At 39.4% G+C, this 17192-nt stretch overlaps 1 protein-coding gene and 1 pseudogene across 2 annotated transcripts in view; both read right to left on the bottom strand.

Moving 5' to 3' along the window:
- Nucleotides 1-5973: 5973 nt before the first annotated feature.
- LOC149043779 (uncharacterized) lies at nt 5974-8109 on the bottom strand. The gene is made up of 2 exons (XM_089210634.1): nt 7749-8109; nt 5974-7084 (listed from the first exon to the last, which is right to left on the bottom strand). The coding sequence occupies exons 1-2, from the start codon at nt 7993-7995 to the stop codon at nt 6732-6734; spliced, it is 600 nt and encodes a 199-aa protein (XP_089066760.1). The 5' UTR covers nt 7996-8109; the 3' UTR covers nt 5974-6731.
- A 2661-nt stretch (nt 8110-10770) lies between these two features.
- Nucleotides 10771-17192, bottom strand: part of LOC149043778 (uncharacterized) — a 28771-nt pseudogene continuing 22349 nt past the window's right edge. Inside the window, exon 6 of the transcript XR_016188018.1 lies at nt 10771-13512. The product of XR_016188018.1 is annotated as an uncharacterized LOC149043778 (transcript). The remainder of the gene's footprint in view (nt 13513-17192) is intronic.

The raw sequence follows: 17192 nt of genomic DNA, 5'->3' as shown, positions 1-17192 counted from the left end.
AACAATCTTACTGAATGTAGAGATCGTTCACACTGTTTCATAACTAAGTTAATCAGTGACATTGGACACTGCGTTTTGTTCGACATATTCTTGTTTAACCGGTTTGATCACGTGCGTTTTTTTGTAATAATATTCTGATTTCGCTTTAAGCGTTTCAGTGTTTTTCGATCGAGCGAATTGATGTATGAGTGATTCCTACAAAATAAACAAGTTTAACGGGGTTTCGAATACGATTATTATACGGAATCTAGCGGTGTTCGAATGTCGCAGAAAAGGTTCAAAACGAGCATTCTCCAAACATTAAACTAAATGCTTCCTCATTTTCCCTTGGCCAAAAGAAACATTCGACGGGTCATTTCCAGCTGCCAGTTCGTAAGCATTGGCGATACGCATGTTTTGAATTAAAAACATAATTTAGTACGCACTGGAATGTAAAGTATTATCTATTTCTACTAGAACGTTCAGGATGGTGTTTTCACTCAGTTTTGTTGGGGGGGTCCAAATCCGTGGAGGGTGGTCCATATCCGCCTGCGGATTTGGACCGGATAGCGGATTTGGACCGGGGCTCCAAATCTAGGGGGGGTCCAAATCCGCAGCACACCGTGAAATCACATTCGAGCTTACGCGTGCAACTGTAAAGGAATTCCTAAGTGATATCATAAGCTTGCTACATCGTATCGAAAATTTTTCCTACATATGTAGTTACTCAGAGAAATTACAAGTCCAGTGACTGTCACGCAATCTTAACCAAAGCATTTCCCTGTCCCTTTAATGTAGACTAGAAACGAATGCTGAAAGTAAAACAGTTGGTCTGAATACTAAACAGACCCTTGCTAAAGCATAAAATTTAAAAAAGTAGCCTTTTTTAATGCGCATCAATTCAAAATTCATGGATCAACATACCCTTCACATGATATTCTCGACAACGGTGCTTTAAACGATATAATTACGCCCAGGGCAAGCAAAGAAGGGAAGCAATCGTCCTGAAAAGAGAAAAAAATAGCAAGTGTATCAAATATATGCTCAACATACGCTTATTTCCAAAGGCTCGCGTTAATTCTAATTCTAATTCTTTCCCCTGTTTCCTGATCTTCCGACAAGGGAATGGAGGGAGTCACAAATGGCAGGAACTCAAACAGACTCAGAGGCGGGAGTTGTTCATAATATGCGCAGATGACATTATTCACAAAAGTAACATAGCACCTCAAACGGAGTAACACAGTCATGCAATGAAAACTAACTTTGCAATGCGTTTTTCGGCCTCAAGAAGAATCATCGTTTCAAAAAAAATTGTTAACAGGATTCTTTTAAGGTTCACATAAACAATACGCAATCTTTTTTTCTCCTAAAGCTGCAGACGAGTTGTCGTTAAAGTTGCTTCCCTTTGCAGAATGCGGACGTTATGACTTTACGTTTGTCTTCAATATAGCGCGAAAGCAAATTATAGGAGGCGATTGTGCAGTGCTTTATGCATACTAGGAAAATAGGATAACTTTCGTAGCGCGAAATTTTAATGTCCAATAAATTTGGTAGATGAATCTGACAGCGTCAGTGACGTGTTGAATACACTTAACCTGTTGAGCAAAAAAAAAAAAAAAACAAGCAGAACATGACTACGAGAAAAAAATCCCATCTCCTGCTCTCGGACAAAAGGATGAATGGGTACCTATTAGATGTCGGCTTGTGTAAACAAAAAAAAATTGTGGGAGGAGATTATTCAGTTTTCCGTGCTTACGAGGCGCGAAATTTAATTTTTAACTTCTTTCGTTGAATTGATATACGGAAAGAGAATGATACCCATGAAACTACATGAATTAACGACGCGCGAGGCTTCGGAAGTTATTACCAGGTTTAAATCACACGCTGGAGGAAGGAGACTCTGAGCCTTTTTGTGCACATCAGGAACAAAATCTTATTCACGCAGCGCGAAATTTAAATACACACACATTAAACAATCGAGCGAATGACGATAGTCTTTTACATGATTCAACGGCGCGATAGGCTTCGGACGTTAATACCAGGTTACACATGCTCTCATTACCTTTGCATCGCACAGTGAGCCTCTAATTGAATATATCTTTCGCCAGTTTTAAGCAATCTAAAGGAAAAAACAGTGACATCTCTTTACTTCAGATACGAAAGCTACAGTCGCCCCACCATCCACCCCGCCGTGACTATTTGCATCCTAAAAAATCTACCAGAATCACCCCCACGGGGAGGATTTGTCTTATCGTCAGTTTTGCCGATGGTTTAAATCTGCCGCTAGGAAATAGGAATATAGGAAATTTTTGAAAAATCCCGCGTGTATTTTGAAGCTGTTTCCGCCATTGTTCCAAAGTAGCCATATACGGTCATTGTTAATTATTTAACAAAGCCTGCTGTAATCTAAGCTGGGGTCAATTCAATAAAACTTTTACACTTGTATTTTACACGTTGGACCGTTGCTTTTACAAGCGCGCAAAAAATCCAATTCAATAACTGTCTTTACAAGCCAAAATTACAAGTGTCCGACTTGTAGTTACAGGTGTAGAGCTACACGTGTAGAATGTGAAATTAGGTCAGTTCAATAAAACGTTTTACAGGAGTCCAACTTGTTTTTGGCCTGCGGTCCACTTGTAAAATACAAGAGCAAGTTACAAGTCATAAGTCACTTGTAAACTTCGAGAGAAAATTGTTGTTGGCCTCATTTAAAGAGATAGCATGTCATCTTCGAGTGAAGAAGAAATAGATGAACTTTTGAGAAATAGAATAAGACGACAGCCGAGGAATTTTGAGGAAAGACGGCTTTTCGACGTAGAAAATCCACGCGAATTTCGACAGAAGTTTCGTCTCCCAGTCGATGCATTCGAACATTTACTGGCAGCAGTGGGTCCGCAATTGGAACACAGAACACGGCGCAACAGAGCGTTGACGGCGAGACAACAATTGTTAGTATTTCTCCACTTCCTTGGTACGAACTCGTTTTACCATGTGATGCATTCGTGCCATGGAATTTCAACATCAACGGTTTGGAATGTCATAGACCGCGTTACGCCGGCAATACTAAGTTTACAGCGAGAACTTGTTTGTTGGCCCAAGCAGCCCCTTCGAATCGCTTCAAAGTTTCATGATATAGCTGGGTTTCCTTGTGTTGCTGGTTGCGTGGATGGAACCCATGTTCTGGTAAATCCCCCGGCTGGTGATGAAGATGCATACGTGAATCGGCATCATACGAAATCCCTCAATGTGGCCATGGTTTACGGCCCAGATTACTCAATACATTTCTGTAGCAGCCGATTTCCTGGGAGATGGCATGACTCGCGGGTTCTCAAAGAGAGTACTCTGTGGACTGCATTTGAAGAAAATGCTCAGAGGCCATTCCCTGGAGCAGTAATTCTAGGCGACTCTGCCTACTCGTGCAACAGCTGGCTGATTCCTCCTTTCAGGGGAGATGTAGAAGGTGCTCGCCTCAGGTTTAATGAGGCGCACAAGAAAACCAGAAGCACCATAGAGAGAGCCAATGGTGTTATAAAAAAAGATTCTACACTCTACAAACAGGCTTAAGAGTCAGAAGTATGGAACGAGCTGCTGAACTTATCCAGTGTGCAGCCATACTACATAACATTTGCATACTATTTAACGATGATGGTGCTGATCTTTTGGATGACGAAGATCTGGAAATTGATGAAGGGGAGTCTGCCGAGCAAGACGAGGGGCAGGAGGACAGACGACAAGAGCTCTTGGTGCATTTTCTTTGAATTAAAGTGAGACAATGTCGATCGATGTGAAATCAAATTGTTAAGGGCCTTAAAAACATTTAGTTTACATTTCTTATTCGATCTTCATTATTTGCAGATATTGTATTTATAAAACTATAATGATATGCTTAGGACGATCCCCTAGCCCAAATAGGAAATTGAAAAAGAACAGAAGCTGTCATTGAATTCATTAAACCATGGTATGAGCTATGTCATTGAAGTCATTTCAATAATTATTGATATCCTCTTGTCCGTTGCCCTCCCTCTAATAATTAAACAAATGATTGCAAACCACCAACCTTCTAAGACTAATTGTTTTTGTTAAAGGCGTGATTACTTTCTAACAAAGTGATACAATTCTGTAAATTATTGACATTATTAGCTTTCATTCTCTTGATTGCACTTACGCAATTCTCAAACTTAACAGTCAAATTATTTCTATTAATCCATCGCCTCGAAATCTTTCTTCATTATTTTAATCTCCAAGGACAACTTTGAAGACTCTAAAAGTAGTTTTCTTTTCCTAATTCGTAATATGTCTTCTTCTAATTCTGCTGTGGAACTGACAGTGGCCTTTTTCAGCCCCTTCTTCGATTTGATGGTAGGCTTTTAGAATACTGATGTCTTGTCTTCTTTGGCTTCCTTTGGTTTGGCTGAAGGTTTTGTTTCATGCTTTGCTTTTGCATCTAAATGAACAAAAGATTGGTAGATACATGAAAATCTCATCTTTAAACTCATCGCGTTTGAACGAAGCTAAGTTGCGATTAAAGTAAGAAAGAAACATTTTCATTTGGGAACGCGATAATCGCGCCTGACCTAGCTTCAAATTGACAACTTGCTCGCAGAGAAACGAAAGAAGGACATTTTGATTTATAAATGTTGTTTCTGGTTATTCTAAATTATCTCACCTTTGGTCTCAGGTGTAGTGCAGACAACCTCTTCACTCTCAAACACAATTGGTGTGTCTTCAACCTTCACAGGCTCCAAGTTTGCGCTCTCTCTTCCAAGTATATCAAGGACTGTATCGTCCAGCTCTGTGAGTTCACTCCCTCCTGCACCGGTCTTTTTCGAGTCACTGACTTTTTTTTATCGTACCACGGCGAATGTTTGCCCAGATAACATCTCTCAGGGTTTTTATGTTGTCGACGTTCGCTCCAACACCATTCAGTTGTCTTAAGATGCTTTCCCACGCCTCCTGTTTCGCCTTTTTCGTTACAGTCGAGGAAAATGGAGCCAAAACAACTGATTTGTTATCCCTCACAAGCTGCGCTAATAGCAATTTCTGGGATTTCGACAACATGCTGAAACGACAGGGAAAAAATCGACGCGGTCTACGAAATAAATTTTCCGCACTGAGCTGAAATAATTTGCACTTGTAGTTTACATATCCACTCAGTGCTATTTACAATTGTACGGTTACAATTGTAATCAACACTTGTAGTAAGATTGCTTGTACACGTGTAAATTCCAGTGTTTGAATTTTTTTTATTGAATTCTTGTATTTACAAGTCGGACTTTACATGCGTTTTTTACAACTGTAGAATCTACAAGTGTAATTTCTTTATTGAACTGACCCCTGATCCGCTTTTTTTGATTGCCTCAGCAATAGATGCAGCGCCGGTGTCTTTGCGGATTTCGACCTCTCTAGATTTGGACCCCCTCAGTCAAAATCCGCGGGCGCGATTAGACCCCCAACAAAACTGAGTGAAAACATCATCTTAACGTTCTAGTAGAAATAGATAATGCTTTACGTTCCAGTGCGTACTAAAGTATGTTTTTAATTAAAAACATGCGTACTGCCAATGCATACGAACTGGCAGCTGGAAATGACCCGTCGAACACATGTATGAGTTCATACAATTCGGCGAATACACACCAACAACATACAAGGTTGACAGTATATCTCTAAATCTGCCAACATTCCGATATAGTAGTGCACATCAGGGATACCTCACCGAGTATCGGTCGTTTATGGGGAAAGAAAACGAGAGAAACCCCAATGGCTCACAGCAATTGATTAACGCTGTAGTGGATGGATCCCGCTTTTAATTTTTTTTTTGTGGAAAATTAACAAAATAAAATAGAAAAAACAATCTCTCATTTTCGTTTATTTTTTACTCTTCAGCAAACTTAGTTAACACAAAAACAATGAGATAATGTACTATCAATCTTAGTGCATACTTATTGTTTATAATTTTTCGTAGCAATCTGATGGTCATCATGCTTAGGAAAGGCATAAACAATAAGATTATGCTGATTTTGTTGTACGTTTTGCTGTTGTTTTGACCCATTTGTTACAAATCAACGTGATCAGATGGACAATAATGATACTTTTCAGTTGGACTACATATGAACAGAAATTAACGGTGCTAGGTCATGCTAAGAAGTTGTTTTATAATGGGAACAATATTTGAAATTTGTCAGAAACCGATTATGCCACTGGATGGGACAGTTAATTTGTTAGTAAATAGGATCTAAGAAAAGAAAAGTAAAAAAAAGTTTTCCAAGGAAAGATTCACATATTTCCCGTCTAAACATAGGTTAATGTTAAGCTGACATCCAGGGTAAGAGACAAACAACAGGCATGACCACGTGACAATTTTGTTCTTCGTTGTCTTTAACGTAAAAGAGGATAAGGTTTCACGATGATGGAAAACGTGACTGGGATTTTTTGTTGTGATGCATCAGTCGTGTGCTATCATATTATTTTCTTTTTAACATTTAACATTTGCCTCGTGTTAACTATTTACGGAAAATATTGGGAAAAAAATGTCAGCGAAAAGTGCTTTTTAAAGTAACATTGTAACGCAAATTATCACAATATAGTGGACATATGTATGCGAAGCAGCAAAGCAGCCTTTTTTCGTTTGACGTAAACACCCTACTCAACCAGTCTAACATTAACGAAACCAAAAGCAAATGTTACAGGTTATTTGATCTAAACTGCTATGTGGTAAAGAACGCAAGAAACTACCGGTTTTAAGCTCATCTCAACTAATCTTTTGTATTGTAAAAATCCTCTTCGGGGTAGAAAGGCAGCAGTTTGCCTTCTCCTTTCATCTTGTTAGCTTGAGCCCGATACTCTTTAAAGGCTAACCGACAACTCTTTTCAATGCATTTAACCGACGCTTGGCCGCTTTTTCCCGATTCCTGCTGTACAACTGTTTTGTACTTGTCAGGGTCAATTATCTTTAACTCACATATTCCTATGTAGTCTCTTAAAGTGTTCCTAGGCACACCATATTCCCTCATTGCCTTGGCAAGGGAGCACTTCTTCTTTGCCAAGATGTCCAGGACACCCTCATACCTTTCGTGGACGCCACTAAGGTTGAGGCCTGTAATTAGTCCTTAGAAACAGAATGACATTTAATTAGTGGTGGTGGCTTGCCACAGTCTTGAGGGGTTACGGACCTAAGAAGGGCCCGACTTTTAAACTCTTTAGTACACTTCAAATACGATATTCTAGGGCCAAAACCTCACGGATATGCGACATTTGCGACAATGCAGAGGTTAATAAATAGCCGAACTAAACTGCTGAGTATTTAAGGGGACTGGGCCCTTGCAGTCCTAACAGTTTCAACAGCTTTTAACTCAAAATCTGCAGTATGACCCAACTTTTGTTCCGATTGAACATCTGTAGGAAAATGTTTTTCTTTTTCAAAAATACCCGCCGTCTTACATTCTTTTAAAAATATTTGGCCGTGGATGTGTTTCTCCCCTATAAATTAAATAGATTTTTGAAACCGCTGACGGGAGCAATATGCATGCCCTTTATTTGAGCGCACTACTCTTACGTGAAGCCATGCCATTTTGCGCGCGATGAAAAGCGGAAAAATTAACACTCTTTTGCCTGTTGTTTATCTTTCCGTACGTACACTTTAACGATTTTAAACTGTCACCCGCGGGTACCGTTACGCAATCTCTTTTTTTAACAATGTCTTCGGAAATACAACGAACTCACATGTAGCAGTTATGCAAAAGTTGTGCACAAGAACAGATTCTTTTACATACCTCTAGACTTTTTTGGTGCAGGTTCCTTGACCTCTTCGACACTATCATCACTCTGGCGGTCTTCATTCTCCCTATCACGTCGAGCCACACTATCCTTATTTTTCTTTAAGGCAGTTTGCACACGCTGGTTTTCGCCCACTACATCTGCAGAATATAAAATAAACCTTAAGTTTTGTCTGGGACCAACTGAGGGTCGCAGCGGACGCAATCCTTGGTTAAACGTTAACACAGAAATGTAACCATGCATTTAGTCGTTTAAAAGCGCATAAACACCACAAAAATAGAAGATGGTAAACTTGTGGTATATTGCCACTCCCGTTGGCACACGAAATGCAAAGATTGACGAGTAGCGTTTTTGAAGTAGTCACATGTCTGTATTTAATCTAAAGACTGCTCATTTTTCATCTGCCCCCTTCTATAGTTATTTAAGTTAAACCTACACATAGTTTTAAGATTAATGGAGACCTTCAAGGGTGCCTTCCGGGAAAGTATTCTGTGCGCGCTACTTTAAAGAAAACCACGGTAACATATATATCATTGTAAAGCTAATAAACTGTAAAATCCGAAAATATCAATACATTTTAACATTTTTGTTTTGGTAGGCATGCGCCAGCCTTAAAGCGCAAAGCTAATCGTACTTTCCGTAACTGAATTACCAGCCCTCGCGTTATCGCAGACATCCGAGCAGACTGAACTATATCACTCAGACTTTTTCGATATTTCTATCGCAATAGAAGATTTCCTGATTGTTGTTACTCGCTGGGACGTCGGTAAAAGCCTCGCAAACTTTGGTGCACTAATATCGGACGAATATTTTGGCCAAGTTTAATTAAAATTCTATAAATCTACATACCGTGCACGCAAAAATAAACCTCGAGTTTTCGACCTCGGAAAAAATTCACAGTTTACGCACCTCGCTGAAGCGGTTGTCAGCTCGGCCATGCAACCAACCAATGAAACGCAACTCAGAACCCCCTAGCGAGTCTTGCGACAAAGAAGTATTGACCGCTCCCGGGAAAGTTTTGGCAGTGATGTGACACTGTTTACATTTACAGGGGAACATTACAACCGAAAAAGAGACTATAATCACGAGACTGTAAACCACTCTGTTAATTTTGTGGATCCAGCAACAGGTGTTTATACACAGCATGCAGAAAGCAACTGGAGTGCAGCAAAGTAAAAGTTTATAAAAATGAAGGGAAATACTAATAGCAATTTCCTACAAGAATATTTGCAGGAATTCATGTGGAGACGTTGGTATGGAGAACCACATCCAAATGGCTGCTTTTTAACAATCTTACAGGACATCGCTGAACAATATCCCCTTTAATTAAGGTCGAAATAATCTAGCACAATTCTTTGTGTATAATGAAAGTATACCTTGCCGCTTTGCTTTTAGTGCACCGATAAAGTGTCGATATCGGCACGTATTTAATATGCGTAAAAAAATTAAGGTTTGAACCCTATCAGAAACTAGCCAATTTTTCACCTTTTCAGAAAACTGTCCCACGCTTATCACGCACCATCGTAAACTGCCGCTTATAAGCTTCGTAAAGGGTTTTTGATGGGCTTATAAATGGGAGGGGGGAGGGGCGTATATAATAAAAAAAATTTCGAATTGAGCTACGGCAGTGCTGCTCAAAATGCGTTTTCATTTTCTAGTTTTAATTAAGGACGTTCGCGACCTAAATGTTCCCACGTTCAGATTGTTTTAAAACTTGTCATGCAGTAAGGTAAAGATCAATTCAACTTTTGGCGAGAAGGAAAAACAAGGAGTGTCATCTTGCTTGTTTCCGAGAAAAGACGCATTGAAGCCCATGCGTTGTTAGAAGCTTTCGTTATTTTGAGACGATGTTAACTTACAACTATCAGCAATTAAAGAAATTACAGTAGTGGAATTTAGATCAGGTTAACGTTCTCAGTTCAACAGAACTACGTCTATTAACTAAACCTTTGCGGCTGATGTCGTTCCTTGAGGTAAAATACTCCTGGAAAAAGAATACATACTAGTCTTGCCCGTCCACAATCGAAGAAAACTTAGGTCGCACGAGAGCAGAAAAGGGGAAATATTTGTAACTTCTCACGTACAGATTTCTTCGGTTTTTGCTTTGTTTTTACTTTTTTTTTTTTTTTACTGGAGAAAATCAAGATAAGATAAGAAAATATGGAGTTACCGACTATTTAAGAGAGTGACCTGCAGGTGACGTTAATGCAAGCGGTAACAAGCCCTATGCTCCCTAGTATTTCTTTCTTAGCGCGCGCGCTTGATGCATGATGTGGTGAGAAGTTGTGACATGAATTACGTGCTCAGTGAGGATGCGCGGAAACAATGGGCGCGAACTTCCTTAACATAAATAAAACTAGGAATAGTAATGACCTTATTTTAGAAAAAGTTAACTTAGAATGCACCAAACGCGCTTTTTTTTTTACAAAGGTTAATTTATTTTTTAGAATTCCTTTTGATGTAATATAACTTAATTTTCGTGTAACTTGCAATTGCTTGAATAATTCTTTTAATGTAACTTTCTACTAGCCTTTTACAATTTATCTTTACACAGGACCTACATCGATAGCAGTGTTTTCTTTAAAACTGATGCAGCAATCATGTATAATAACTGATTCCTCTAAAATCTTTCCGTTTGAACTGAGTAGTACCTTCTTCTTCGAGAGTGCTTATTATTTAGGAAACAAGGAAAACTAGAGAGAGGCTTACATCCGGGGGGGCGTTGTAATTGAATGAACTTTTCTGCTTACAAGTAGGTGGGTCTATAACCGGGGAGGGGTTATAAGCTGGGGAGGGGTTCTCATAAACAGTGGTTTACGTTTTATTAAAACTACATCGCTAATATGTATGGTTTAAATGCCAGTTTCATACAATACAGGGGAGGATTCAGGAGTTCTTGAAAGGGGGGTTGTCGGATCCGGGGCCATGCCCCCCGGAAAATTATCCGGATTTTGCCCTCTACAACGTAACTTGACAATCAGTCGATTGGTGGAAGTGAACCAACTACGTATAAAACAATTTTATCATATAATTTTTAATAAGAGTTAAACAAATAACAAGAACATACTGTTCAAAGCAATACATGTAGCACCGGCATCACTAATACCATTGTCAGACAAATCCAAATTGGTTAGCGTCTTGTTGATAGGGGAGGAGTTGTACGAGAAGTGAGGGAGCATAGCAGCTTTAATTTCGCAGTCAATCTCACTATTATGGTTTTGTTGAGGAAGAATAAGATGTTTGCGATTTTTCGTTTCCTTCACACGTTTTTGCTGTCCGTTAGCAATACATTACCATTTTAGAGTGCAACTATGGACGATTAAAAAAAAAAGCACCTTAAGAGTTTTCCCATGCGTTCACGAAAAGGAAAAATTACAAAAAAACAGTTTAAACGAAAAGAAAAAAAGGGAAATTACAATCACTTCAGTTATTTCTCCAGAAGTCATTTCAAGTCATTTGCGCTTTTGTTTACACTTGTTACCATCGCCAAACAAATCCAAATTGGTTAGCGTCTTGTTGACTTTGATTGCCTCAGCAATAGATGTAGCGCCGGCATCACCAATACCATTGCCAAACAAAAATACATTAGTTAGCGTTTCGTTGACTTTGATTGCCTCAGCAACAGATATAGCACCAGCATCACTAATATGATTGCTCAACAAATGCAAAGTGGTTAGCGTCTTATTAACTTTGATTGCATCAGCGACAGATGTAGCACCGGCATCACCAATACCTTTCCCAGACAAAATTAAAGTGGTTAGCGTCTTACTGACTTTGATTGCCTCAGCAATAGATGTAGCTCCAGCATCACCAACACCATCGCAAGACAAATTCAAATTGGTTAGTGTCTTGTTGACTTTGATTGCCTCAGCAATAGATGTAGCACCGGCATCACCAATGCCATTACCAGACAAGTTCAAATTGGTTAGCGTCTTGTTGACTTTGATTGCTTCAGCAATACTTGTGGCACCGGCATCACTAATACGAATGTAAAACAATTGCAGATTGGTTAGTGTCTTGTTGACTTTGATTGCCTCAGCAATAGATGTAGCACCGGCATCACCAATACCATTGCTAGACAAAAATAAATTCTTTAGCTTCTTGTTGACTTTGATTGCCTCGGCAAAGATGAAGCACCAACATCACCAATGCCATCGCCAGACAAAAATAAATGGATTAGCGTCTTGTTGACTTTGATTGCCTCAGCGATACATGTAGCATCGGCATCACCAAAACCATTCCAAGACAACTTCAAATCAGTTAGCGTCTTGTTGACTTTGATTGCCTCAGCAATAGATGTAACACCGGCATCACCAACACGATTGTTCAACAAATGCAAACTGGTAAGTTTTAAACCAGTTCCAAACAACTTTGCTAACTGCGAGTGAAAATCATCTTTTTCTCTTTTACATTCGTTAATGGCCTCCAGTAAAACATTTGTGCCACGACCTGCATTTTTGTTGACTTCATTTGTTAAACTCTTTACAAGAGCCACAACTTGTTTCTCACATTTCATGGCTAAAATTCCGCATGAAAACAAAAGTACTTGTTTAAGTTTAACGAAATACCTGGGATCGGAGACTAGTTCTGCAGGTGTAATTTTCTTGTTTTGAATCTGAGAACAAATGAAGAATGCTGCAAAGAATTCTTGAAAACTTTTATGTAAGAAAGCATAATGCAGTTTTTGTCTCAATTTGTTGCCACCAGGTTGCACTGACAGAAATCCAAATTCAGTCAACTCTTTTGCATGGTTTCCCAATTCACTTTCATTAAAATCCAACTTGTCGTTGAGTAAACCATTCAACGCTACCAGCCCAAGTCGATTCAGTTGCGGTTTGTAATGGTTTGTCAGGTCTTCTCCAATTTCTAGTAGTCCCTTCTTTTTTCTGTATCTTCTCAAAACACATTCAACCATATCCAAGTACAGTTGAGCTCTGTTTTCTGAGAATGCACCCTCAAACTCTTCACATAAAAGGCAAAGAAGTGCTGTGTTTAGAGGATTGGCTGCCATTTCTTTAAGGTTTTTATCTCGAGACATCCGTTCCAAGAGCTTGGTGGCTAAATCCGGCCTTTCTTTAAAGTACATGGTGACAAATCCCCTCACATGCTTTTCAGTAAATCCTTCGATCTGAAGCAGCGTGTCACAACATTTTCTCACCTCTTTTCCAGCTTCGTGTCTTGCTGTTGCAACTATGTGGCATCTGGGGAGTACTTTTCCTTCAATTAATTCGGAAAACATCGAAAATTTGCTGGATGGTAACTCATCTAATCCATCCAATATCAATAAAATGCTGGACTGATTTTCACGAATGAACTGAAAGAATTGTTGTTTGACTTTTTCGTCGATGTCTCGAGGCAGAAGTTGATCATCAATGGCTCCCCAAACATCAAAATGGATGTCTCGACATTTCAGCAACAATACTGCTTTGAATGCTGTTGAGCCGCAGCCCTGCTTCTTTGTGGCCCAGTCGTAAACATACTTTTTACAGTAGGTGGTTTTTCCTATACCAGGTTCTCCTTCAATCAAAACTGTTCTTGGCGCTGAACACTCTTCATGCGGGTCTAATATTGACGACATGTCAACAAATACGTCAGTGATTTCTCCTCTCGTTTTCTTTCTTCTGACCACTTTGAGCCTCGTAAAAATCTTGCCAAGAAAAAACTGAAACTCTTCACACCATGGAAACGGTGACAGCCATCCCTCCCGAGTCTTGTACAGCTGGAGAATTCCATTGATAAGCTTAGTTGGATCAAAACTACCTAACAGTAGAAAAATGAGTAAGAAATCCAATGAATGCTGTGTTAAAAATTGTGTTATCTCTCTGGTATTCGGCACTGAATTTAAATAAGTAGACGAGTTCGACACCATTGTCAAAGAAATTACTTGGACGATGAAAAAAGGTATCAATGTATGATTCGTGTTAATTTACTGATCAAAAGTCATTTAAGAGCCAATGTCAACATGCATCAGACAAACAGCGGCAAGTCACCCAAATTCGTTTTCTCTCCTACTTCCATATTTTGTAGCCCAATATGTCCGAATAATTGTGGTGTAGTTTTTTTGTGAAAATATATTTTAGTTTTTGAGAAATTAGTTTTTTCGTTCGACCACTCAAATATGCAAATTTTCACCCTGAATATTACCCGAGTTGTATGACCTCATGTAACGAATTTACTTGACCTCCGGTATTTCTGTCGGCATAATCCTTTGTTTTATCATCTAAACTTAATCCCCTGTCATTATTGAAGCTGGCGAAGAAATATTTAGTTTTTGGTGAATAATTTTGTCCGACATACTTTTTCTATGTCGAAAAGTAGCATTAAAACAAAGACAGTTTTGACAATGACCGATATGACAGAATCTACCGAGCTTCTAGCTTTTAAAAGACAAAAGGATGTTTATAAAGTTAATGTAAAAATTTCCTTGTGTATTTGTGTTGTTATATCGCGAGACGAACTCAAACTCCGGCAAAATTTACTTGTTAGCGCCTACTTGTCGCCACCGTTTATTTGCATATCGAGGCATAAATCACCACAATTTGTGAAAAAAATCTATCATACCAAACAAAAGCCGTCTGCCTCAAGGCAGGACAGATTTTGTCAGCATAAAAATCTGACAGATCAGTGCCTAAAAGTTTTTATAAGTAAATAATCAGTTCACGTGAATTTTACGAGGTGAGACTGACAGCTCGTAGTTGGCAAATCACACCTTTCGTTTTGAGGTGCTGACAGGGTTGGTGGGGGAGGGGGGGAGGAGGCGATCGGAAATGGGTGAGGATGCTTGTCGTACCTTTCAGTGGTCAAAATCAGTGATCTGGTACCTTTTACGGTGTCTCAAACTTTAGTGGACCACCAGATACCCAGCTGGTACCTTTTAGGGTGTTTTTCGCTCAATAAAATGCCTGAAATAAACATTATTAGGACGATTTTAATGATCTGACTTGAGCCTCTGGAGCACATCGATAAAGGAGTTCTTATTTTTGGGATTTTTTAATTTTTTTGTGTTTAAATTGGTACTTTTTAGGGGTAGATATCAGTTGTTGCCACTCCTACATGGATGAGTCAGGTACCTTTTATAATTTTATAGGGGTCGTTTTCGAAACTCCCGGCGCGCATTCTCGCTCTCTTGTGCATAGGGGTTCCCGGGGGGTGCTGATACGTGCAGCACACTTGAAATTTAGCAAGGAACTAGATCCTGTGAGCAGGGTAACTGGGATACCTGGATGGTACTGGGTCCTTGGAATAAAGTGTACTGATACTATGGGTGTCGGACTAGTATACTGAATTAGTGAGCTCAAGTCTGGCCAAGGGCATACACCTATTTCAAAACACAGGCATGCTCTGCATGCAAGAGTTACTTTTTTGTAGGGTGGGTGGATTACTTGAAACATTGTGAGTGATGTCTACATTCTTATAAAAGGAGAGAAGAATATTAATATGGGAAAGAACGAAAATGTCGAATTACCTCACACACAGGTATTTTGTGGTAGATTATGTGTGTTTTGCGAATAAATGTAACCAAAAATAAACTGTATTGGTGTCACGGATACCTGTTAGTACAAAATGCAGAAGGCAGACAGCAGATTGTAGACCAGATACAAAATATAGACTGCAGACTGCAGAGTAGGTACAAAACGCAGACTAAGAATCTGAAGAGTTTTTACGTCTGGTATATAATAACATGTCATCTTACGGCTTACCGAGCGTCACGCAATCGCTTTTCTGCGATCCGCCTTCACGATTATTTGCACTACTGTGAAATATTCCTGGCCCATTTCTTGATGAAAATCGATCGCAATATTATTTCAAGCCTTCAATATAGTCTTCTTACTTTGCGCGCGAGTTGGTTGGTGTGATGTCTGTACAGATTTTACCAACGTAATGAAAGTAGATGACGTGAATAACAGTGATGGTAAAGCAAGCTTAAAACGGCAGAAATTACCAGAAAATACAACGGATACACAGGGTATGAGTAACTTGTATTGATTTTACGAGAAAAATGTTCATATTTCTAAATATGTATCGTTGTAAATCGACCATACTTCGTTCCCTATACTATTCCTTATAACGTGCAGTTCCTCTCGTAACTTAACACCGAGTCACACAACGCATGAATTAATCGTTGGCTTTTTCTCGAGGCGTGAGCTTGGGCCGCCTGTGACAAGACAATTGCGTAAACAATATTTAACATAATTAATTATACACAAAAAAAACACAGGGTTTTGGATCACGTATTTATTAAAAAAGAATATCCATACCACTACAATGAAAACAAACATAAGATTCACCTTTCTGATCGTGACATTAATACCATTCGTACTGTTATCGTAGCTACGTTCCTTGCCATCAAGTGAATCCAACATGTCGTCTTTCTTCACAAGCAGTTTGCATCCATTATAGTTATGTTCTTCAGTCTCACGGTGGTAGTGTTGTTCAATAGATTGCATAGAGTATATGCAGTTTGGTTTCAGATTTTGCTTTTTACAACAAGTGTACGTTTTTCAACTAAGACATTGGCATACTTAGCATACAAGGCATTCAAGGCTTTCATGGCTTTCAAGCGTTCGCGACTCAATCCGTTCCGAAATTACCGCTCAATAACATCTTTCAGTGTGGATTAGCCGCGATTAATACGACTTGTATATGCGTCTGTAAGTATTTTGCGCGTTTGCGCCATAATGCTCCAGGAAATCGCAATCCAAATACGTTGAAATACAAAACAACTGGCCAAAGAGGTTTATAAGCAAAATCTCGTGATTTGTCATGTGACCCGGCCCTGTCTGTGCATGATCAATCATCATCAAGATAACACGCGTGATCAGCATGTGAACACCTCATTGGATCACAGTTAGTTGTCATGGTGTTGAGGGCCCAATGACCTCTGGGTAATACTGCGCAATTTTTCCATTTTGTGGCGGAGAAAAAAAAACAAAGGCATTATATGACTGGGCTACCACAGGTGTCCCAGTAAAAACGCCGCCTCTGTCTGGATTTTTGGTAGCCTATTTACCAACTCCCGATCGAGGCCTAAGTCTGACGGGACGCGTAATTTTGCACAAGGTGGTAAGTAGCCAGGTTATATGAATTTTCCAGACGTCTTGCGTACTACCTGTGGTACACGCTTGCCAATACCCCAATAGGCATTTGGAATCGACTTAACCCTACCTTTACCATGGTCGTACACTTCTTTAAGCACTCTACAACTACTAATGAAACCACGAATCCACCCAACACCGGTACCGAGATTTGATCTATGAGTAAGGCAAATTGTAAAATCATCTCCGCAGGTAACTTAAAATGTCTTTTTTACAACTACGCAAGGAAACGACCTGAGATATGCAACGTCGGTCTCCTCGATAACTATACCCAAAAGTCCTACAAGCGAACGATTTAAATGAACAGCAAATCTCCTTGTTAGCATGTGAGATGGACGCTAATAC

This window comes from Pocillopora damicornis, chromosome 6 (genome assembly GCF_964200805.1).
Source record: "Pocillopora damicornis chromosome 6, jaPocDami1.2, whole genome shotgun sequence".
In the NCBI taxonomy this organism is placed as follows: Eukaryota; Metazoa; Cnidaria; class Anthozoa; order Scleractinia; family Pocilloporidae; genus Pocillopora; species Pocillopora damicornis.
The sequence above is the reverse complement of the archived record's forward strand: the minus strand, read 5'-3'. Positions and strand labels throughout refer to the sequence as shown.